The 22,863-nt window shown below is 39.9% G+C and overlaps 3 protein-coding genes and 1 non-coding gene across 5 annotated transcripts; 1 reads left to right on the forward strand and 3 right to left on the reverse strand.

The window, feature by feature from the left end:
* Nucleotides 1-69: 69 nt before the first annotated feature.
* Nucleotides 70-5,034, reverse strand: qng1 (Q-nucleotide N-glycosylase 1). Its single transcript, XM_029830036.1, has 7 exons — nucleotides 4,946-5,034; nucleotides 3,866-4,059; nucleotides 2,959-3,106; nucleotides 1,903-2,015; nucleotides 1,354-1,497; nucleotides 897-1,092; nucleotides 70-799 (listed from the first exon to the last, which is right to left on the reverse strand). The coding sequence occupies exons 2-7, from the start codon at nucleotides 4,052-4,054 to the stop codon at nucleotides 570-572; spliced, it is 1,020 nt and encodes a 339-aa protein (XP_029685896.1). The 5' UTR covers nucleotides 4,055-4,059; nucleotides 4,946-5,034; the 3' UTR covers nucleotides 70-569.
* A 362-nt stretch (nucleotides 5,035-5,396) lies between these two features.
* hnrnpk (heterogeneous nuclear ribonucleoprotein K) lies at nucleotides 5,397-16,230 on the reverse strand. The gene is given in 19 exon segments (XM_029829312.1): nucleotides 5,397-6,239; nucleotides 6,324-6,477; nucleotides 7,182-7,351; nucleotides 7,615-7,682; nucleotides 7,843-7,875; nucleotides 8,265-8,277; nucleotides 9,053-9,092; nucleotides 10,470-10,517; nucleotides 10,945-11,041; nucleotides 11,044-11,272; nucleotides 11,441-11,569; nucleotides 11,653-11,766; nucleotides 11,970-12,042; nucleotides 13,448-13,491; nucleotides 14,411-14,467; nucleotides 14,629-14,726; nucleotides 15,053-15,213; nucleotides 15,330-15,403; nucleotides 16,163-16,230. Coding segments are annotated over 16 exon segments (1,302 nt in total). The 5' UTR covers nucleotides 15,111-15,213; nucleotides 15,330-15,403; nucleotides 16,163-16,230; the 3' UTR covers nucleotides 5,397-6,239; nucleotides 6,324-6,446.
* Nucleotides 6,665-6,755, reverse strand: mir7 (microRNA mir-7). The gene has a single exon (NR_105340.1). It is a non-coding gene; the product is annotated as a microRNA mir-7 (primary transcript).
* Nucleotides 16,231-16,297: 67 nt separating the features above from the next.
* Nucleotides 16,298-22,113, forward strand: rmi1 (RMI1, RecQ mediated genome instability 1, homolog (S. cerevisiae)). 2 transcript variants are annotated; one of them, XM_003974828.3, is made up of 9 exons: nucleotides 16,298-16,544; nucleotides 16,631-17,024; nucleotides 17,867-17,977; nucleotides 18,375-18,524; nucleotides 18,834-18,904; nucleotides 19,251-19,374; nucleotides 19,483-19,552; nucleotides 19,707-19,896; nucleotides 20,396-22,113. In XM_003974828.3, exons 2-9 carry the CDS (start codon nucleotides 16,863-16,865, stop codon nucleotides 21,450-21,452), a joined length of 1,935 nt encoding a protein of 644 aa, XP_003974877.1. In that variant the 5' UTR covers nucleotides 16,298-16,544; nucleotides 16,631-16,862; the 3' UTR covers nucleotides 21,453-22,113. The 2 variants fall into 2 exon arrangements, with proteins under 2 accessions (XP_003974877.1, XP_029685171.1); XM_029829311.1 differs by having other exon boundaries at nucleotides 16,298-17,024.
* The last annotated feature ends 750 nt before the right edge of the window (nucleotides 22,114-22,863 follow it).

A 22,863-nucleotide genomic window follows, 5' to 3' on the forward strand; every position in this document is an offset into this window, starting at 1 on the left:
TCACAAAAGCAGCATTTGCTAATAATCCCCCCCCCCCCAACAAAAAAATAATTAATGTGTCAAATCATACTGTTATTCATTTATTTTTATAACTGAATATACATTTTGTCACTCCTTGTATTTTTTTCAGTCTAAAATGATATAACTGAGGCACATAAACCACATGTAATTGCAATGTTTAAAATTGTTTTTTTAAATTTAATTTTCCCATTTGTAGGATAGATTTGGTACATAGCTTTAGCATCAACACTAGAAAGCTATTGTAAACTGAAAAAAGGCTTCTTACATACATGTATATTAACATTTGAGAACTGTTTTATTTAATTCACTTTAATTTGGAACTCCTTGTGACAAGCAGATGAAAATAGATGGCATTATCCACACACACACACACACACACACGCACACACACACACACACACACACGCACACACACACAGGGCAGTTATGAAGATTCTGGCATTACAACACTTTCCACTGCAACAGGACACTCACTGGCACCGAATGCTCTGCTTTTTTTTGTATTAGTGCCAGAGCGGCACTTGTACATAACATTGCTCGCCAGTTTGTCAGTAGTAAACACAGCGGGTGTGGTGTATGGGAATGTGGGCCATCTCTTTGTGATGTTGCTTGGCATAAGGCCACAGGTAGAAGTCAATAATTGCGGAGTTGATGCTGCATGTCTGCGTGTCTCTCTCCTGCACCAGCTTGCAAAAACGCTCTTTGATCAGCTCCACAGACCAAATCGAACAGCCTCGGATCTCGACCTCTTCCCTGTCTCCAGAAGCGAGCAGCTCGCCTGCCAGACACCCGACATGAAGATGTGAAATGTTACGTTTTTTACTGAAAGCATTTTGTGCCTGACATGAGAGACATCCACGTGTCTGCTCTCTCACCATTCTTCAGCGCCTGCATCAGCCCATCAGAGTACTGCAGTACTCCAAGGTAGACGAGAGCCTGGGGAACCCTGTAGTCAGCAAACATGGTGAGCCGATCGATGTTGATGATGTCTCCCTCTCCTCTGGCCTCCATGATGCCCCAGAGGTCTGCCACCAGGATCTGAGCTCGCTTATAGAATGAGACTCTCTTCCCCTTAAAATGAACAATACCAGTTGCAGATTCTTAAGATGTTTTACACATTTTGTAAACATAGACTCTACACTGTAAATCTAAAAGTAAAACACTCTTGTTGGATGAATTCTATAGAAAACAAATTGTGAAATGCCTGGGAAATCTATTGTTTTCAGCCAAAATTACTGTATATCATTGTTGGATATCGAATATTTTAAAGATTAATTGGATCTGACTTTCTAAACATGAGAAATACCACTTTCCATATCCAACCCTCCGTACCTCATATGTAGCTTCGTCCCTGTATGAAGGGATCTTCTCCACAATGAGCTCCACCATCTTCAGTGCATCATTCCCAGCTGGGTTGATAAAACTCCTGAAGCTCCCACCATGCTCCAGCAGGACGCGGCCGCCTTCAGTCAGCACCTTGTTAACAGCTATATATTTTCAATTTCCACTTTTCATTAAGGTAATACAGTTAACAACGTGACTGAAATAGGATGCAGGAGCTCTGAAATCATTTTTCTCAAGTTACTAATAAAAAAAATGCAGAATGATAAAAAAGGAAAATTAATCATTTTGTAGGTCTAACATTGTTGCCATGTATAAATATCACAGAAAATATACAGCCCACAAGACAGTGGTTAATTGCATTTCTTCATTTGGTCAAACACTAAAGAGATGAGATGGAGCACATTCGAATGTTGCGCCACGGTGTTCTGTAAAGAACTGGATAATTAAGGGGCTCATTGACTGCTTAAGATAAAGCTGTAGTCAGGTTATTATAGTGTAAACCAGCTGAAGGAAAAAGAAAGGTTAAGATGTTCACACCTGGTGGCGCTCCTCAAGCATGGGCATGGGTGTTTCGTTGTCTGATCGGAGGATATGGGCCAACTCCTGCACACTCATCTGAGAGAAGTACTTTGGCTCAGTGATGGGAATACCTGGAAAGTGTTGGAGGAGCATCAGATCCATGATTTGGAATTTGGACACACATAATATAGTGATGCAGCAATTCTGATACCAGTATTGAATATTGGTTCAGTACAGATGCCTCAACAGCAGTCAGAATTCATTTATTCCATTCAATAAATTATATTGGTCTAAACTTTACATTTTGAAATATATTTTATGTTTTGATTTGACTTAAATCGGCCACATTAGGTAGTCACATTGTGGTACAGTTATATTATCGAGGGTATCTGCAACGTGTGCCGGTGCCAACAGCTGCCTCGGTAGAGGAGAACCATTTTAAATTTACACTGTAACTGAGTATCTTCATCTTCATTTCCTGGCAGTGAGAGCGAAGAAATTCAGGAACCGCTGTGAAGAAATGCAACGCTCCATTTTGGCATCAAATAAATTTGCAGGAACCTATGTTTTTCTGACAAAGCCTCTTCTAAATTCAAAGACCACACCAACCAGATATTGAGAGTCGAACATTATATGGGACATAATTGATCCATTTCCGGAGGCATTCAGGCTAATTATGAGTGATTCACAGCCACATGGAGAGCTATAAGCAATTTCCCAGCAGTACAAGTTGAAGGAAAGGGTACATATACAGGATGAATGAATTAGCAGAGAAATGTGAAGGGGCAGGGATTGAGGAAAGGAATTGAGTGTGTTTTTTTTGCCAGGTGCAATCGAGAAAAGCTTCATTCTGTCTCAGTCTCAAGACGTAAATCTTTTTTTTTTTTTAAATTTTCAAGATGCCTTGTCTTTATATTTGAGGAAAAAGCCCATTTGAAAGACAAAACTGTATCCAAAGTGACAAAATGTTTGAGGTAAATAAAATTGGGCTGTGGAGTGCTAATAAAACAGGAAAACAATAAAACCATCCACACATTATTAACAGTGTGTATCCGGCCCCACATGTGCTCTCACCTTCATCCATGGCCCTGGAGATGGCTGCGCAAAGAGTCATGTAGCCTGTGTATGTAATCCCTTTATAGGTCACCTCACACTGTTGACTCTCACTCTCTGGCCAGAAGGAGAAGTTCATAGTGTCGACCACAAACACCCAGTTAAAGGCCTGAAAGGTTTAAAAAAACAAAAACAAAAACAAAAAACGAATACTAAAATTATGATACACCTATTATTAGGAAAAAATTAGATATCATAAAAACATAGCTGTTCTATATGCTTAAAAGGCAGGGAAATGAAAAAATGCAGCAGTTTTATCATCTGATGTAAAAAAAATACAAAGTGTGGCCTAAAAATTATAAAATACAATAAAAAAAAATCCATAGTCCACTAAAATGGACAATGAAAAAGCATTAATACTAATTTAGTAAAAGAATATATAATTTAGTAAAATAAATATATATATATAAATGATCCATTAGAGAAAAGAGTCCTAACTTGAAAATGTTCCTTAAGTAAAAAGACGTAATGTAATGGAATAACAGCAAAATGAACTTAAAATATAAAAAGTGCATGACTCAACTCTGCCATATTAAGGTAATCCATTATTTCTTTTTAACAATAACAAGGGTATGACCATGTTAATGCTGTAGTTCTTAAGCAAAGAGCCAACTTCATATGCTGTACTACTTGTCCTTTTAGGGGGTGGAAAAAACAGATGACATGTCCCTAATGGCAAGCCTTAAAAAAACATCTGCAGAGAAGAGAGAAATATTTTATATTTTTTGTTACATTTTAAGGATGAAGCTTCCATGAATACAACTAGAATCCCTCTGAAAAATCTTTTGTATGCTAAAGGAAAATAAAGCAGCGTTACTAATCACCTCCTCACTGTTGAAATAAAATTCCAGGCACTCTAATCACTCGCCTGGTCGGAGTTGTGTGATGGAGCCAGCGGATTTGCTTTCTTCCAGCTCCTGGCAGTCAGACTGTCACTGTGCCGGAGGTTGTAGAGCATCTCTGCCACCCTCTCCACTCCTCCTTCCTCCACACTCACATCCTGACTCCTTTCTGCAATATATTGCCCAGATTCACGGGGAGGCAAAGGTGACCCCATGAGCCCTGTAAACATGCACACGCACGCATGAATACGAACAGGGCTCGACAGAGAAGGTGCTCCACGATCACGTACGACTGCACGCAAAACTGCAAGACATTTCAATAATTAGGAAAATAAAAGATGTCCGGCACAGTTTTTATGGGCAGGAATAGCTGAATGCTGGGGGAGATGTGAATGTCAGTACGCTTTTCAGTCTAAAATACCAATATCCAACATACGTCACTGGGGAAGTGACATTTTAAAGATGATGATCCTTGCTTTAGTACAGGAGTCAATTAAGGGGGGATAAGAAGGAAGAGAAAACCTTCAGCAACCAAGTATGTATGTAACCACAAGTTGGATCTACGGAGAAAACCGATTTCCACATAATAAACTATACTTGACCTCCTGCATCCACCTGAAATGTCAAATATGCCAAATGGATCTTTTATGGGTGGATGATTGCTCCTCGCCGTATCTTCAGCTACAAAGTTTTTTTTTTGTGGAAAGTACTTTCGGAGTCGTTCAAGTGAATGACGTTATTATTGCTTGTTGATAACGTGGATGAGCAAAGTGCAGGTAGGATGAGTGATTCGAATCAACGCTCCCCACTGTCTCTATTATTATTATCACCGTCTCTATTAATTACATTTAAAAACTTCATCAGACATTTTCTCCACACATGATTTGACATCGAATGCCAGCAAACTAAACTCGTTTCACTGTAGTTTCTCAAACATAATCAATGAGCGAGGAGGTAGGAACACACCAAAAAATAGTTACTTTCTTAGAATATAGAAATAATGTATATTTACTTCAACGGTGCGTTTATGCACAATGACGCAGTATTGCTACTGTGATTTTTTCTTAATATTCATTAGTCATTAAAGTAGTATTTACATTACCTACCTGTAAGGTCGCGTGGATTTTGATCCACTACCGGGTTCTCGCCTATTGACCAATCAAGGCCCTCCTTTACATTACGTCACAGTCTGAGGAGCCAATTATCTCGCTATAAGTGGGAACCGGAAAGACGCGAAATGAACGATAGATTCGTTTTTCCTTTTTTCAAATTCTATTTTTCTTTTAAAAATATAAATTCATAGGAGTAATTAAACACAAAATGGCGACTTGACCGAACTTTCCATGTTTTTAAATGCACAGTTCAAATAGGCACAATTTCAGCGTGAACAGGAAGTAGTTAATTTTGTCAAGTTTAGATTTTCTAAAAAAATCAAAAAGGTGAAATTTTATAAATAAATAAACATACATCATTGGTTAATGTTATGCAGAAAATAATTGATGTTTGTGATATTTTTATACCTGTATGACAGTAAATTAAATAAAACACTCCCATGAGTTTCATTAAAAAGTGGCACCATCTTTATTCATTTACAATGACAATTCTACAGCATGTAAGGTAATCAAGGGAGGTTGTCAAAATTCATTCCAGGTGAGTTCTCAAATCTTTAATAAAATGTCAAATATTAAAACTACATGTTCTATTGGCGAGTGTTTCCTTACTTTAGATTTTGAGACCACAACTATCACTAACAATTATTACAAATTAGACCACCTTACCAGTGTACAAGTGTACCGGCTTGCACAACCCCAGAAACATTCCCAAGTGTAAAATGCCTCACATTAAAACAAATGCAATAGGTAAATATGAAAAGAAACATTGCTTACATTCTGCCTGCTTGTAATATTAAATGTGGTACAATTATGAGTGAAGGGAGCAATATAAACAACAGAATGCACACCAACCCACACACGCTGACAAGCTCAAACTGGTGTACACATGAGACAGGTTTAATTTTGAAAAAACAATCATACACAAATGCATATAAAACAAAACCATCAAAACCCAAGGAGTTTATTTCTGTCCGTCAGGGGATTTGATATTTTTAATAGATGTGTTTAAAAAAAAAAAAAAAAAACCCAAAAAAACAAACAATGCATCTGATAAACTAATGGACTACACTTAAAAATGCAGACTCATCTAAATTTTTTATGCACAGGAATGTTGAACATCTCCTCATTAAAAAATACAAAAATAAAATCCAAAAACAAAAAGATACCCACAATCCAGAATAGTCTGAAGCAATTATGTGGGACAGGGGCAGAGGGGTTGCAGGGGAGGGGGAGTGAGGCAATCTGAGTCTCCTGGGTCTACAGAAATTGCCCAGAGTACTGCTTCACACTGTAGAGAGAGAGAGTAGGATAAATAAATACTTTTTTCCATTTTTTTTTTTGGAGAAGGAAATGCAATTCACAAGTGACTGACAGTGTAAGTATAACCGTGCAGCTGTGGGAGGGTGCAGTCTTGAGAAAATGGAAAGGCGGAGTGGATTTACAGAAGGAGAGAGAGGTTAAATGCATGGAAGACAGGCAAGGAAGAGGGGTGTGGTTAGTCCTTGTGTCCGAGCAGGTGCAGCACACTGAAGGGAGAAGAGGGAAGAAGGAGGAAGGAAGCAGGATTTGTAACCATGGCAACACTAGACCACTAATGAGTGGCAACAGGTCATTAGCTGTATTAGCATTTCAGCTAAGATCAAATAGCATCAACAAGGAAGTGGTGTGCATTATACGTGCCTACTGCGTGCCAAAGGAGACAGAAGAGGAGAAGCCTGTGCTGTTTGGCAGACTGTGATTTGTTGTCAGTTGATCTAACTAAAAACAACAAAATCACTAGTCTTCCACACAGCAGCAGACAGGGGAAGAATCAATCCACTCCCTGCTTCACAGTGAAACGGCTTAGATGGCAAATAAATGTGTATTCCTTTATTAACCATATCCACTGGTGGATGTGACAAAGAAACAAGTCAATTATATTGACCCTTTAAAACAATTTAATGCTTCTTCACAGCCATTTCATGCAAGAGGAAGGTTTGAACTAGTTGCGGGTTGTATGAGGGGGAGGAAGGAAAAGGGTTAGTAAAATAGGGGCAACAGAAACAACCAAGAGGTGTATTAATTTAGAAAAAAAATCTCTGTATATATACATATATAGTATGTGTGTTATATATATATATATATATATATATATATATATATATATATATATATATAATAAATATTGCACCTATTATTTTCTGTATGATTTAAATCCTTATGGGGTTAAAATAGGTTTTCAGAAACTTGCCTGCTTTGTAAAAGGAACTGAGCATTCTGGATCTGATCCTGGGTACCCGTGATGGTTATAATTCGGTCTTCAGATCCTTCTAGAGGCTCATCAATCTTGATAGCAGCTCCAGAGTCATGACGAATCTGTTTGATCCGTTGACCCCCCTTACCAATGATGGAACCAGCCAGCTGTCATATGTGGAAAGACAAGGAAATGGACTGAAGATGGTGAAGGAGGCTAAAGAAAAACATTTGGGTACAATAGATAGTATCCGTGAAGGTAAAACACAAGTGTCTAGTCCAAGTATTATGGTGTGTTTTTATCTCCAAACTCTGAGAAAGGACAATAATTCAGTGTGAATGACATGATCACATGTTAGTACAGGGACAAAGGACAAGATGTAAATTTTCTGTGATGTGCCAGTGTGAGTGGCAACCTGTCATTTACTTACATCTTTGGGGATTGTCACCTGTGTGGTGACAACAGGGCCGCCAATGTCATTGTAGGAGCAACGGCCACCTGATGCACGAAAAAGGCAAGGCTGACATCAAAATCAGACGGTAAAGCAATGTAAAAATAAAAAAAATAAAAAATAGCACTTCTACATGCAATAAATTTGCTGTCGCCATTTAAAATTGCATATACATTTGCATTTTATTTTTTTTTAAAAATATCTTACCAGAGTGGTAGTTATCCCAGGAGGAACCATTGTCTAAGATGGAGCAAAAAACACTGAAACAAGACTCAAGACAATCGAGCAATTTTTCTGACAGCTGTAAATATGCAGCTGACCCATGCTGCTACTCATGCAAACATGGTGATGCAGCTCCTCGTTAAGCCTCCTCTTAACTGTTGAACTGCATGGCGATTATTCTCTAATGTCTCAAAAATATACCCATTATTTTAAAGATAAAATAATTCCATATGCCTGAGCAAAATCCAGTAATATTAACCAATAACTGACACGGGTATAAAAGCCATACTGCCATTCAATCGGATTGACATGCAGAACAAAAATATGACAATAGAGAGGCAGGCAGAGCTCAGATTCAATCAGTCTTTAAGATCTATATGATGACAGAAAAAAGAACAGGTACTCACCATATCCTCCACTCTGAAAACAACAAAACAGACAGAAACACAGTTTACACACAACACAACCAACTGCCTGTGTCTCTCATCACAGCTCAAAAAAATGAAATGAGGATTATAAGCGCGAATGTATGGATGATGCAGCAGCTTCCACGGAGTACACTCAACTAAAAACCACCCAGTTTCACCCGTAAGCTAGACTCCTCCTCCTCTTTCCCTGCCCCCACCATCCTCCTTTCCCATCTCTCCATGCATCTCCATCAGCCCCCATTTTCACCTGCTGCTGTCACCAGGGCAACAGGCAATTCAAAAAGCTGTTGCTGAGCAACGGCAGGCAGTATCCTGCCAGCTCTTGGAGAGAGAGAATGAGAAAGAAAGAGGGACAGACCTTCCACTCTGTCAACAAAGCGTTATTACCTAGCAACCAACTATGGCCTCCCCCACTCTCCCCACCCCCATTGGCCTCTCTTTGCAAGAAAAACAGGCTGGCCATGAAAAGTACACAGTAAGAGGGCAATTATACATGATTATTATGTGGTGTCTCCGGCTGTGGTGATTATGGTCATTTGGTGGGTAGGCTTACTCAACTAACCAAAACTAGCCTAGATGCAACGTTACAGCGAAAATATATGCACGAGTGACCAGCCATCGTTGCGTTTCAACCTTTTGCCATCACTGCATTGAAATCACAGCATACTGTCTTGCAGCAACACCAAACCGTGGACTGGGCTAAAGAGACTGGTGCCGAGCAAGATGCTAGAATATGAGCTGCATTAATGTAGCAAAGGGTCACTAACCATGCTATCACTGTAGCGATCCGGTCTGCCTCTTCTGTCACTGGTGAGAAGAGAGAGAGAGGAAGAGAGAGAGAGAGGGTGAGGTGGAAAAAATGGTTACAAAAAGACTGACAACATTCCAAAGGAAATTTCAGTCTGGGTCAAATTGTACACACGCGGAACAAGATTACAGTATAAACACGTTTCCTCTCAGCCATCTTCCCACACAGTAACAGGAACAGCATTGACAGTGTTATAGTGAGAGCAGTGACAGGTGGCGGTGATGATGATCACAGCCAAGACTGGCTGACTTTCCCCAATATTGAGCTGAGATAAGGAATTAGCTCACAATGTGTCATTTATTCATTTCCCAATCTTTTCACATATGTGGATGTGATGTCAGTAACGTTAAACTATAGCTTCAGCATCATATTATCACTTGTTGCTTTGGTGTAGCAGTGCCTGTCTGATCCAGGCAGTATTAAAAGGTTAAAACAAGGAATTTACCAGCAACAACCAGGTTTTTCTCACACAATCTCACATTATTTGGCAACTGATCTAAACTCACATGTTCAGTTTGATTTCCATCACCATTCCATATAGATCGCGAGCTGACAAGCAAACGTGGCCAGGTCAGCTTTGCAGTGTAGAATTTCAAATTTTTGGAATTTAACATAGAGCTGAAAATATCTGTTTACCACCTCCTTAAACAACAGAGATGTGACAGAAGCATCTACCCTATAGCATGCAAAGGAAGACATATCGTCATATCAATCCTCATAGACGCTCCATATACCTAGTTATCAATTAAGGAAACTAAGTGTTCCCTTCATTGTTTAGGAACACTCCGTGTGTAGTCACTTAAAAATAAATCAACCACAACAATTTAGGGAAATACAAGTTTTCCATACATTTTTAGTAAACTGAATTCACAGAATATTTTAATATTAATTCTTTAGAATGAAGTCGAACATTTTTTGGCATCATTAGAAATGATTTGAGTGCATGGAACAATGTGTGTTTATTAGGGCACGGACAGGATCTTGCTACCCATAAAGAATGCCGATTTAAGGTAAAATGACCAAAGTGGCTACAGGCTAATGGCTGGAGTGAGTAGATGGGGAAGAGAAAGAGAAAAAGGGGGACTAGCTTCTGCTCCTCATAAAAAGTTAAATTATAGACAAACCAAAAAACTGACTTATTACTGCCAGACTTACAATTTCAGTTTCATGTTTTGTAGCAATCTTTAATTTCAACTGTGTTTTAAAATATGCTATTTGATAAAAGCCAAGGGAAAAATACCAATCTGAAGCACCTCTTACACCGACAAATAATATATTTGACATTCATGAAGTTAAAAAAATAAAATAAAAATCAGCAATTATCTCTGTAAAAGAAGGCAGGAGATGAAGGTAAATGTGCTGGAACAGAAACTTACTTTGACCTCTCATCTGAGCCGCGGTACGAATCATAGTAACGATCATCTCTGTAGGCAGGATGGAGATGAGAAAAGACACAAACAACCAGACTTACATTGATGTACATGTACAATTAATGGATTCACCACCTTTCTAAAATGGCACATATGTAACAAATTATGTGTAGAAAACACAACTGAGTTCACTATAGAAATTAAAACTACATCAAGCTTGAATGGAATTTAAGCAGATGAAGCGGGATTAAACTAAAAGCACAAGCAGACTCCAGAGGAAACTAATGCAGAAGCTCAAAAACAGGAATCAAAACAGTGGTCTGGATTATGGATAATCATTTCATCATTTAATAAAATAATCAAGTGGGGGGGGGGGGGGGGGGGGGGGGGGGGGGGTTTACCTATATTAGTAATACAGATAAGATCATTTTTTTTACCATAGCATGAATTTGAGAGAAAAATCCTATTATTGAGATCTTACCCTCCTCTGTGCGAATGTCCAATGGACATGTTTCGGCCACGGCTGTTCCCCCTAGAAACCCTACTTGAGTGTGGTGGAGGAGGACCTCGGCGGGACTGTCGTCATAATCTCTACGGGACGATGACATCGGTCCCCGTCCTCCCCTACTAGAAGACATACGCTCAAAGCCGCGGTCTCCGCCGCTGGACCTGTTGCCACGGGAAGGGAACCCACCCATAGGTCTGCGCCCACCTACCCTCTCCTCAAACATCACAGTGAAGCCACCGTATTCGTATGTCTCGTCATAGAAGTTAGGGTCATAGGGCTGTGCGCGGCCCTTTATGGGAGCCTGCAAGGATGGAAAGAATTTTTAAATTAAAATTAAACTGATACAAAAAAATACAAAATAATAAATTACAAAAAAACCTTCCCTTTATTCTCATGTGCACACATTCGTTTCCCCATATAAAGCATCTTAAGATCTTACACAAGTGTATTTATCCTGCAGCACACTTACATCTGCAATAAGCTCCAGCATAGTCTTAATGCACTCCACCACTCTCTCCATTTTACCGCCAACCAACACAACCCGGTCCGTTGACTGAGGACAGCACTCCTGAAATAGCTTGATGCTAGTCTTTGTGTTCTGGAAACATGTCAGACGCAGAGACGTGTGAGGGAATCGATTAAATAAATACAACACATCAATATTACACCTTTTGAACTCACCTCACGGAGCTCCTTAATTTTGGCTCCCTTCACCCCAATAATTGAACCAGCAAGGCTCTGGTGGATTAGCAGACGCAGCTCGCAGTCAAAATCCATCCCACTGTACTGCTGATACTGAGGGAATCAAAATACAATTAATTCCATCTTGTGGAAGCGTAAACCCTAAACAAGATTAATCTTTCTTCTACTACCTGAATAATCAAGTTATCTATATTTTCACTACTACAAAACACTCAACAATATCATCAATACTAAATGAAATCATGGGATTGTTTCAGTTCCCAGAGATTCTCGTTTACTGGCTTAGGAAATCTCACCTCCTCTAATGTTGGGATGATCTTCAGCAGGATTTCTCCAACTGTCTTTATGTCGGCACTGATGCTCAGGATGCTTCATATTTCACCCACCAATGACAGGGCCGAGCAGAGCCATACGCAAACGGTGGGTTTGGGGTGCCGGCATGGCAACCAAGAGGGAAGAACAATATTTCAGATCAGAAAATTCCTGACTCACAAATGCTCCATAAACAACCAGTGACTAACAGATGCATCCAGTATTTTCTTTTTAACTTGAAATTATAGATATATTTTGTTGTTAATTGAAAAACAAAAAACAAACAAACAAAAAAAACAGCTGGTCCCACAAGCAATGCATTAAAAAGGAAACAGTATATCGTCCGGAAAAAAGATAGAAGATAGAAAAAGGGACCCAAAGAAAAGCGATTGTATTTGGTGACCACTGAAGGGAGTCAGGGAGGGTGAAGGATCTGGCAGAAATAAGCACCAACGGTACCAGGAAGAACTCTAAAGTTTGAAAGCATAATATGGTGGATGTACACTATAGATATAATTTGGACCAAAGTTAGGTTGTCCAAACTAAACAGACTATATTTCACTAGTGGTTTAAAGCTTGTAGAATATCACAAATTGAGCATTTAATTTGAAAAATACCTGTATCCTGTTATCTAAAAAAATAAAGAATTGTCAGCACCCACCTATGATGTGACTGAAAAACTTAAGTTTCTTATTAATCAAACCTAAGCAAACTATTACATGAAAACACAACGATCGAGAGAGCAATAAAAAGATCAGACATGGAATGTCAGACACTGATGTTGTTACATGATGGTAGACTAAAAATAAAATTAAAAATGAGAGATGAATGAAACCTCGAAGGGCAGTCTGTTCATCCAATAGCTCCAGCAGTCAATAACTAAGTTCAAATGAAGCAAAAGATGGGAAAGGAACAAGCACACTCACACAAACCACACTTTCTACTATCTAGCTTTCCATTTGCATTGCAGAATGGGATCTACCATTACAATGGAGAACAACAGGAAAAGAGTGAACTGATGTGGGAAGCAAGTGGGCTTATGAAACACATTAAAATAAAACACCACTATAACCATTCTGAGGAAAAAGGAGGTGTAAATGTCAGATATAAAGAACAGATCATCATTATTAGAAATTAAAGATAAAAATATGAGCACATATTGCACAGATTACAGAAAAGATTTAAAAGGACAGCGATAGATTTTGGAAAAACCCTGACAACACCAGCTTAAATTTCAACTAGATAACACTTTAAAAATGGACTAGAACAGGATGTTGACATGGCTTTTACAGGCTCAACAGGCAGATTTGGATATGAACGTATTTAGGCATTTAGGCTAACGCTAAAATATTGTGAGAACAGATAAGATACAGTGACTTGACAAGAGGCAGGATGACTATAATTCATTTCTTTTTTTTTGACCTGTAGTCAGGCAGTGAGAGGGAGGAGCTTAGGGACATACCGCTCAGGCCCACTGCTGTCTGGGACTGACACACTGGCTTTGTACTGGGCGTGGCATTGGCAGGGGCCAGGGCCATTCGAGCACAGATGTCAATCAAGTAAGGCCCCCATTTAGGGACAGGGCACGATTATGGACAGGGCCAACCAAGGTGTCAGGTGGGCGGGCGCAGGAGGGGCCATCCAGAACATGGGCAACAGAGGAGGAAGTGGGCAAAAAGTCAACAGTAAAATAATAAACAAGGAGAGGGAAGAGGAATACAATTTTAATATACAGGCTCTAGATTGGTAAAATGTATTTTTAATTGATTCTCTCAGAGATTGGTTTGTCAAAGAGAGAAAAGGAGAAAATATCACACTGGAAAATGGGTCATGGTATATTCAGAACATGAAAAATTCAATGATGGCAAAGACTACAGACAGTGACAGAGTGGTAGGAATGTAGAGGACTAAAGAAAAAAGTAGTCAACTGAATCATGTAGGAACTGGTGGGGTTCCCCTACCATTAATAAAAATGATATTTGACACTTTAAGTGACCTCATAAATGCTGCATGTAACACTGTGCGTAATTTTGAAATAAAAGCAACAGTGTGGTATCAATAGCAATAAGGCCATAAATTATCCACAAAGGGCACCAAATTGCCATTTTATGTCACTGACACACAGGATGTTCATCCTAAGTGATGAAGACAAAAACCAACAACAATTGGTCTCTTAAAACAGAAGGACATTAAGTTATTACTACTACTACTACTACTACTACTACTACTACAGGTACTGGCTATTCACCTCCTTGTTAACTCAAAAAATGTTACCAAATACCAGCATACAGCTGATCAGTTATGTGATAAAAGAACTACTGCCCTATAGGGGGTAGAGAGGCTTAATACAAGTTGGGGAAATAGAGATACAAAAGAAAAATTAAAATCAAAATATCAAAAAAGTGTATAAAATAGATATACTTACATCTGTACGGAGAGCTTTAATGTTTTTGCCACCCTTCCCAATTACAGCCCCTGCATTCTGAAAAGACCAGAATCACCAGAAAATTAGTCAACAATTTGATGGAATTCTGAAGCAATGAATAGAAGGCATAGGACAGAAAATAATCATTCTAAAAAGACAAAAAATCTTTCTGCACAAAGACAAATAGAGTGTGAAACATTAAGTACAAAATTATTTACTTTGCTCTGCAGGAGGATACGGAGCTCAACCATCTCGTCACAATTCCTGGAGCGCTTGAACGATTTCTGCTCATCAGCATCCTCAGCAGGGCGCTTACCTGGCATAAGAAGATAATGACAAATTTACTCTACATGTAAAGCTCTGCAAGAAGTAATGCCTCATCACAAAATGATTAGAACAGAGAGAGAACCACAAAATATCTATGCTTTCAATTCTTGCCACTGTTAGACAGTTAGCAACACAGACACAGATGTTAACATTTGTATTTACCCTTGCAAGGTTGGAGCATTTGTGTGCACCAGCTTGTATCTTAAACTATTAAATACATCTAAAATTCCCAAGTGCAACAACATTTTTAAAGTGACACTCATCTAGCAGTGATGCCCAATGACATTAACAATGCCATAAGACTTTGTTATATACCATTAGACTCTGCATTGCTGAACGAAGCCTCTTCTTGTTGATCGATTTCTGAGTCCATTTTCTTCTGGCAGTGGAAAAAATGTGGTGGTTTCCTTGATCCGGATGAATGGCAACGAGGAGGACTGAAAAGCAGACAGCCGTCCCCTCCGAGATGCTTCGATCTGTTAGCATTGTAACAATAGGCAATAAAGTAAGCAAGAACAATGATTGAGCTTTGTGCTCGGTAACCAGTTGACAATGAGAAAAATTAGTAACAGGATAGAAAACCAGTACCCACCAGTATTTATTGGAGGGAGAAGGGTGTGTAGATAGGCGGAACTAAACACGCAAGGACCAAACAGCTGATGAGACCTGTGGAGTAGGAGAGGCTACTTGAAACTGTATATAAGGCACTGGCTCTAGAATAGCAAAAAGGTACGAGACGCGTCTTAGTTTAAATAAAGATAGAAGTTTAGCAAAAACCGCTGTATACGCCTTCAACTTCAAGGTCTGAGCGCTAATATGATGTTCAAAGCTTAGAGGCGGAAAAACTGCTGGTCTCCGAAAACGACGGCAAAACTATAATTTGACTTACAGGAAGGTAATAAAGAGTCATAAAGTATGTGCTTGATTTCTATCGCTGACCAAAACAGTGAAGAAACGGAAGCTATGGGGTCTTCACCCGAAAATAGTCAGCTGACATTAATGTCAACTACCGGGGCAGGCACCGAGCCCGGAGGGAAACGATGTTTGTTAGCTAGCCTCGGTGCTTTCGGTTAGATTTACATTTCCAGTTTATATCGGCCTTACTCCAAATAAATACTTTATTGTCGCATCGAAACCGACATACTGTTCATACAATAAGATAGAAATAAACAAATCGTTAATTAATACAAAGCCCAACAGCCGGACTGACACTAGCAGTGAGCTAATATCGCCATGTTGCCATTAATTTCGAGTTCGAGTCAAGAGGCGCTACCCAGGCCAGTTAATTTGGTAGCGGGTGCGATTGACATAGAATTGTCTAAGAATGGGCCCCAACGTGCGTATTTCGGTTTACAGGACATGTAAACGCAATCTGTTAATTTCTTAGCGGCACACAAAAGGAGATCTTATCGTCAAAACACAGACCTTGCAGTGCAACACCTCGCTCCGTCGTCCCCTTTTCTCTCTACCTAACTTGGGTACGCTCTAAATCAGTCGCGGCGATTGATTGGTTGAGCAGAATTACGTATCACATGATAAGAGTCGTGATTGGCTTACACAGATGTCACTCATCTGACGGATCGCCTTACGAAAATGGTTGTCCGCGGATACAGTAAATCCGCGATAGACTGAACACTTAGATGCAGTTATAATGGCTAAAATTATTTTCGGCTACTGCAGTAAATACGATCATCTTTGTACTACTCATGAAGATTTACAAATGATCACAATTTCATACTGCTAGTTAGTGCTAACACTTTCGCGGCATTCCCAACCAGTACCACGAGGCTATACGCTACCTTCTCAGGTACCGCTAAAAACATTATATCGTGTGTAAATGTCAATATATGGCTACATTTCTCATTCAGTAATCTTTTGTTTCCTGTTGCCTAGGACTTACCCATTATCACCAAAAACTCGCACACAGTCAGAGACTAACATATGATTCTTTTCTAATTTGAGAAGACAAGAACTACCATTGGCAAGACTTTCTGGAAGCCTACGGATGTCTGTGCCCCGATTTAAGCACGTTTTATTGAGAGCTCTTAAGTCTGTTTTCTCATGTTTTCTATAATGCCATTTAGTATTGGATTAAATAGCAAAAAGTAAATCATCAAGGAGGAGAATGGCTCCCGAGTTTCAAGCAGTGGTGCATAATGCCCAATTCTGGCTTCAGTCGTCCTGGCATATCCAGGCTCCCTTTGCCTGGTTGGAAGCCTGTGTGGAGTGGCTGCAGGAAGAGGCAGGTGGAGCTGGTCGGTTGTCCCAGCAGCAGATCAACCAACAGGTAGATTCCGACATGTTTAACACCAGTCGTAGTCACTGAAATCAGGGATTTCCCCCACCTCAGATGTGTTACCCTGCAGTAATTAGTCAGTTTATAATGTGATTCTGCAACAGAAATTGATGCACTCACTGTCATTTATTATGGTAAATTTAACTGAAACACTAATTCATAGCTTACACGATATGCAGATCACTGATGCTGTGAAAGATCAAGATAGCTGTAAGTGATTGGCCTGGTTAAATTATGGTATATTATCTCACAAATCAGTTTTTGTTGCTACAGTCAAAGAGCAGGGATTTATTTATTTATTTTGTAAATGTCGTGGATCCATCCACAGTGTCATCTGCACCAGACGGCGGTGGTGTCAAAAAGTGAAATGTATTCCTGCATTCACACTTTATCTGTATGTCAAGCTGTACATAAATATTAAACTGAGCAGCTGTGCCCCTCTCGCATACATCCCATAAATGTCATCTCCTGATGGTTGCAGATTTGTGACAATAACATAACCTCATTTGGTTCGCCCAGATGGTCACTAGATCTGAATTTAAGGCTGAATCGTGATTTGAATAATAAAGGATAGGATCTTTAGTTGGAAAAGAAAAGATCTGAAATATCTGAGATTTGAGTCACCTTTGTTTTTTTTTTTACTACATTTGTGATTTTGACCTAGAACCAAGCGGGAAATGTGTTTTGTATATATTATTATGTCGTCAGTAATTTGTGACGGAAGGTTATACAGATGTTACAGCGTAAAATGCCGCTAAATAACTGCTAATGCAGAGAATCAGAAAAGAGTTATTATAGCACTAAATGTCTAATTTGTTAATGTGATATGAAAGGCACTTGACCAGTGGTTGCTGGCCGACCTGAGGGATCTGGATCACCCTGTTCTTCCCCAGGGGCTCGCTCAGGCCCAAAAGACTGAACTCATCGGTACCTTCTGTGTGCAGGTAGAGGGTTATTGGCCATACAAGTTGTAAATTAATCATTATCTGACTCATAAAATACCCAATTTTCTGTGAAAAATGAAAGAAATGTCAACGTTTCCCTGAAGGATTTTAAAGGTAATCTTTAAAAAAATCTTGTTGAAACTTGACAGATAAACAAAAAAGGCTGTCATGTTTGTACACGACACACGCCTTAAAAATATGGAAACATGACAAATTAATTGGTTGCCATTATCAAATATTAAATTGCAGATGACAAATCTGAAGATACCGCAGTCAAGTTACAATTATAGCAAAGTTGCAATTACACCATGCCGCCTCTGCATTGCTAAACACTTCACGTAGATATTTAGGAAATGAATTTGCAGGAAAAGCCAACATGTGCAGAGTCTTGTTTCAGGTTGACTCACTACTGGACATCAGCCAGCCTGCGTACAGTCAGCTGCAGAAGTTGAGGGGCACTGACTGTGCAAACGATGAGGTGTCCGCCGTCACACAGGCCACTCAGAGGCCCTGGGAAACAAGACCGACTCGGATGCTACTATTGCAGGTGTGACCCAGTTACTCATCCAACAGATACTGCTCCATTCTTTTTATAGAGCTAGAGTTTATAGATCTAGAGTTAGGAAAGTGTAAATGTCTACAATGTAGTAGTATTAATATAATTAATGTCAGTGAGCCTAAGAATCAGTTTGTAGCATAAGCAAAGTGAAAGGTAACGACAAGCTACTATTTTTGATGTGGAAACCAGAAGGCTTCAAGACAAATTTATACACATGTTAAATTAAAGCTGCAATAATTTCACAGCTATTTCCTTGTTCAATTATTGCTGCTCAACTGAGCTGTTTCTGTTATTCAGGTGACAGATGGAGTGCAAAGCCTAGAGGCAATGGAATATCAGTCAATCCCTGCGCTCAGCGCGGCTCTTAGGTTTGGAATTTTAATCGCCGTTTTTTTTTTGCTGCAATTCTCATAGTGTTCAAACAAATGTTCTTTTATTTACAGTTTTGATGCAAAAGGCAACAATAGTAATATTGATGTTGATGAACAGGACTGAGACCAGTGTAATTGAGTTTATTAAAATAAGTTGTCATAAAGACTATTAGCTAGATTATGTTTGGTCGTGAATATTTTTGCTGGTGAAAATGGTTAAATTCTTGTTTTGTCAATTAGGTTTCATAATGATGTAATTAGGACAATTTACAAATCATAAAAACCAAAATGGATTCCTTTAGCTGAATGTGTTCATGACATTTCTGTCTCTTGTGATCTGAAGGCCTGGTGTGAAGCTGCAGCTGCATGGGAATATGGTTTGTAGACTGGGGGTGCTTCTCTTGGGACCCTCCAATGTCAAGGTCCTGGGGGGTGAGGTGGAGGACCTGGTGGAGAGGAATAACCAGGTGAGCTGCAGCATATTAAAACTCAATTAAACAAATGCCAGTGCTCATACCTAAATCAACGCTATATAAAGATAGAGATCCATTGGTCTCTCTTTTTTGGATCGATAGGGTCGGGTGATGTGCCGAACACTTGGACTTCCTGATGAGGGAGGGGAGGCTCCATCAGCACCACAACAAGGTATGTTCACTATCTCTCTGATTGTTGGCAAAAGCAGAAACAAGAATCTAAATGCATACCTTAATATGCTTAGTTACCGGTTAGTCAATGAATGTCATTATTATAGTACAATCATTCATTGACGCCATAACCACTGTTTATGTTTTGTCGTTAGATAACCAGGACATGGAGGACTTGGAGCTGGATGATGCAGAGTTGCTGGCTAGTCTGGAGGCCCAGGAGGTGGTTCAGAGCCTTCATAGTCAGCCTGAATCAGAGAGTGGCTATGGGACCCTGAGTGACGCCTGTGCTCAGACCTCAAGCATGGCCTCGGTCAGGAGTCTCGTCTCATTAGCCTCAGCCAGGTGGGTGGTGAACAGCTTGCTTTCACACTGCAGCTCACTGGCAAACCTATGTAGATTTCCAGATCTCAGGGAGTTCACTAATTAAGATATAACATTCAAACCAAGCTCCCCGGTACCGCTGGACTCTACACTTGATAATTGTCCATCTTAAGATATGAGTAAAATATCTTCATTATGGAGAGTTTTGCCTTATTTCAAAGCCTCCATTAGCTGTAAATCCATTTTCCAATTTTGATTATATTAGATTACCTTTCAGACTGCAAGCCCATGGAAGCTTTTAAAGACCTCCAACGCATAAGACTTTCAGACATTTAAGATGTTCAAATTCCGATATTCTTTTAAATGAACCATACCTGGTCAGTGATGAAGCTTTCTGCAGTCCGTCAAACACTCCATAAAGTGAATTTAGACAGCGCACCTTTTTGAAGGTGGATAAATCTGCCTAAGAGGTTTTAAATCATCGAGCACCAAAATAACCAAGTTGCATATCATCTCGCAGAAATGGCACCTCTGCCCAAGGTGGCTTGACCCAGAGCCACAGAGCTGGATCAGCACAAGGACACCACCGTGCTTTTGAAGAGAACAGTGATTTCTTGCCCTCAGATCGCCTGCATCAACAAGAAATTCAAAGCGTGGAAGATGAAGATTTTCCCGATGAAGACTTTGATGCAATTCCTATGGATGAGTTGGATGCTGTGCTTTTTCATGAAAACACTGCTGATCTTAGTCGGAGGTTAACAGACAACCCCGACAGAGCTCCAACAGTCCGAACCGTGGCGTTTGGACAGAAATCTGTAACCAGCTCTGCGTCACGGCTGAGCGCCAGTAACTCTAAATCCACAAAGCAGATAAGAAAGGATGGAGGATGGCTAGCTGCAGCAACACCCTCAGCTTTAACTAATGCTGACTGTAATTTCATGAAGGAAGACATGGATTGCATACTCATAGATGTCGAGACCGGAGGGACAGCTGCCCTCCCTGTTCAACAAGGACCTAGTACAAACCGAGACAGCTACACCAAGAAAACAATCATTTCAGACTCCGGCGGTGTCCTTGGAAATGACTCAGCGCGGAGTGTAACAACTCGGAAGCAATCTTCAACTCCTGCTCTCACCTTGACCTCTTCACCTTTTACATATTTGTGCCTCTTAGAGCAGATGGTATCCAGACCAGATTTCCAAACCACAGAAATCCGTCTCAAAGCTTTCATTGTCACTCTTCTAGGGAAGCTAAGCAGCAGTAACAATGCGTGGAACATTTGCGCTACAATATCTGACGGAACCGGATACCTGGATGCCGAACTGTCTGACGAGGTTCTGAGGGGCCTGCTTGGCTTCTCGGTGGAAGAGAAGGGCGTTGTGAAGCGTGACCCATCACAGAGAGGGCGACTGGAAATGGGAATGAGAAGGTGTCAGGAGGAGCTGGTGGACATGTGCTGTATTATGACTCTCGTGGTCGAAGCAGAAGACAGGAAAGCTGTTGTGACCAAAGTGGAAGCCATCAGTGAGAATGTGCTGCAGGAGTTGGAGCAGAGGCGGAGAGCTGAGAGAAAATGACCACCTAACCCCTGTTGGCAGAACGTGAGGGATCATTTATAAACTACAGGCATCCGAGAATTCAAATGCCTTTAAAAATGAGGCACATAGTGGTGGAAACAAATATATATTTTTTAGGATCGGTGATTAACCCACCCCACTGTTTTCACATTTAGAGCACAGAATGTGTGAACTGGGTAATCAGCGAGCAGTGCTTTGCAGCGCACGCCATCTGCTATATGTGAATGTTACATTCTGTCCATTGTCATTTAATTTGTCTATTCTGCATCCCTACCAAGCATGAGCAGCCGTTCATAAATGTTCAAGACCAACCGCTTCTACCTTTAACTATATAGAACAATTAGAACTTTGCGATCAGAAGGGGGTCCACATTCTGATTGAAGCAATTAGTTTCCTGTCTTTGCATTCATTTACTACTTTCATTACTTTTGAGTGGGAAAAAAATGATTGAATGTCCAAGGGCAGTCTGGGAGCTTAATAAACTGCCAGAGAAGAATGAGTGGAAAGAACAAGTGGCCATGAGCTTTGGTTATTTCTGTTCATTATAGAGCTTTGTGTCTTACTGAATTCACTTATTATGCTTTGGACAGTTTGTATTTACTGTTTATTGGGGGTTTTATCATTTGTTAATTTTATCTAATAAAACCCGTTTGTCTGGTTATTTTTGCATTTGTCCTATCCTGCCAGGTTAGATAAATGTCCAGAAAATGTTTGGCAGCACTATATTTTTCATGTATATGTAACTGTTTGGGTGCAGTTGATAATTGTTAGTTCTGCGAGTATTTTCAGGACTTAAAGCTCCCTGGAGGCTTTAGAAATCACTTTGCAAAAGAAACATTTCGAAAATTTCCACCACAGAAATGACACCTTATTTGCGTTCGGACTGCATAATAAGGTAATGTTTTCTCATACGGTAATGTTGTCATTGTAGTATGGATACTAAAGACACCGGAGGAAATGTACGTTCATTAACAAGCATATTTACATTTGTGTATTGATGCAGGAAGGCACATGCGTCTGTGTTATTCTCCTGATTTCACTGTGTGCACTTCCATTCAGGTAGCTAGTCTCAGAACATTAAGGGCTAATCAGGTTGAACACCTAAATCAGGAGCCTGCTATGCATGTCGATAGCCTATTATGCGTTAATGAGACTGGATATAATGGGGGGTGGGAGGGGAGAGAGAAGCACCATAGGGAGCTACAAGTGGAATAAATTGTGTGCAATAGTTCAAATAAAATGAAGGGAACTGCTGTCTCGGTGGACATGGAAGTGATGCTGTAGTCGAGCCTCATATACCCTGCTGTATATATGTATTTCTTAGGTAACTAGCCGTGGATGTTGTCACACGCTCAAGTAAAAATCAGCTTTTGTCCCGGTCGATTGAGGGATACATATTAAAACCTGGATG

The sequence above is a fragment of the Takifugu rubripes genome, chromosome 21 (genome assembly GCF_901000725.2).
Source record: "Takifugu rubripes chromosome 21, fTakRub1.2, whole genome shotgun sequence".
Lineage (NCBI taxonomy): Eukaryota > Metazoa > Chordata > Actinopteri > Tetraodontiformes > Tetraodontidae > Takifugu > Takifugu rubripes.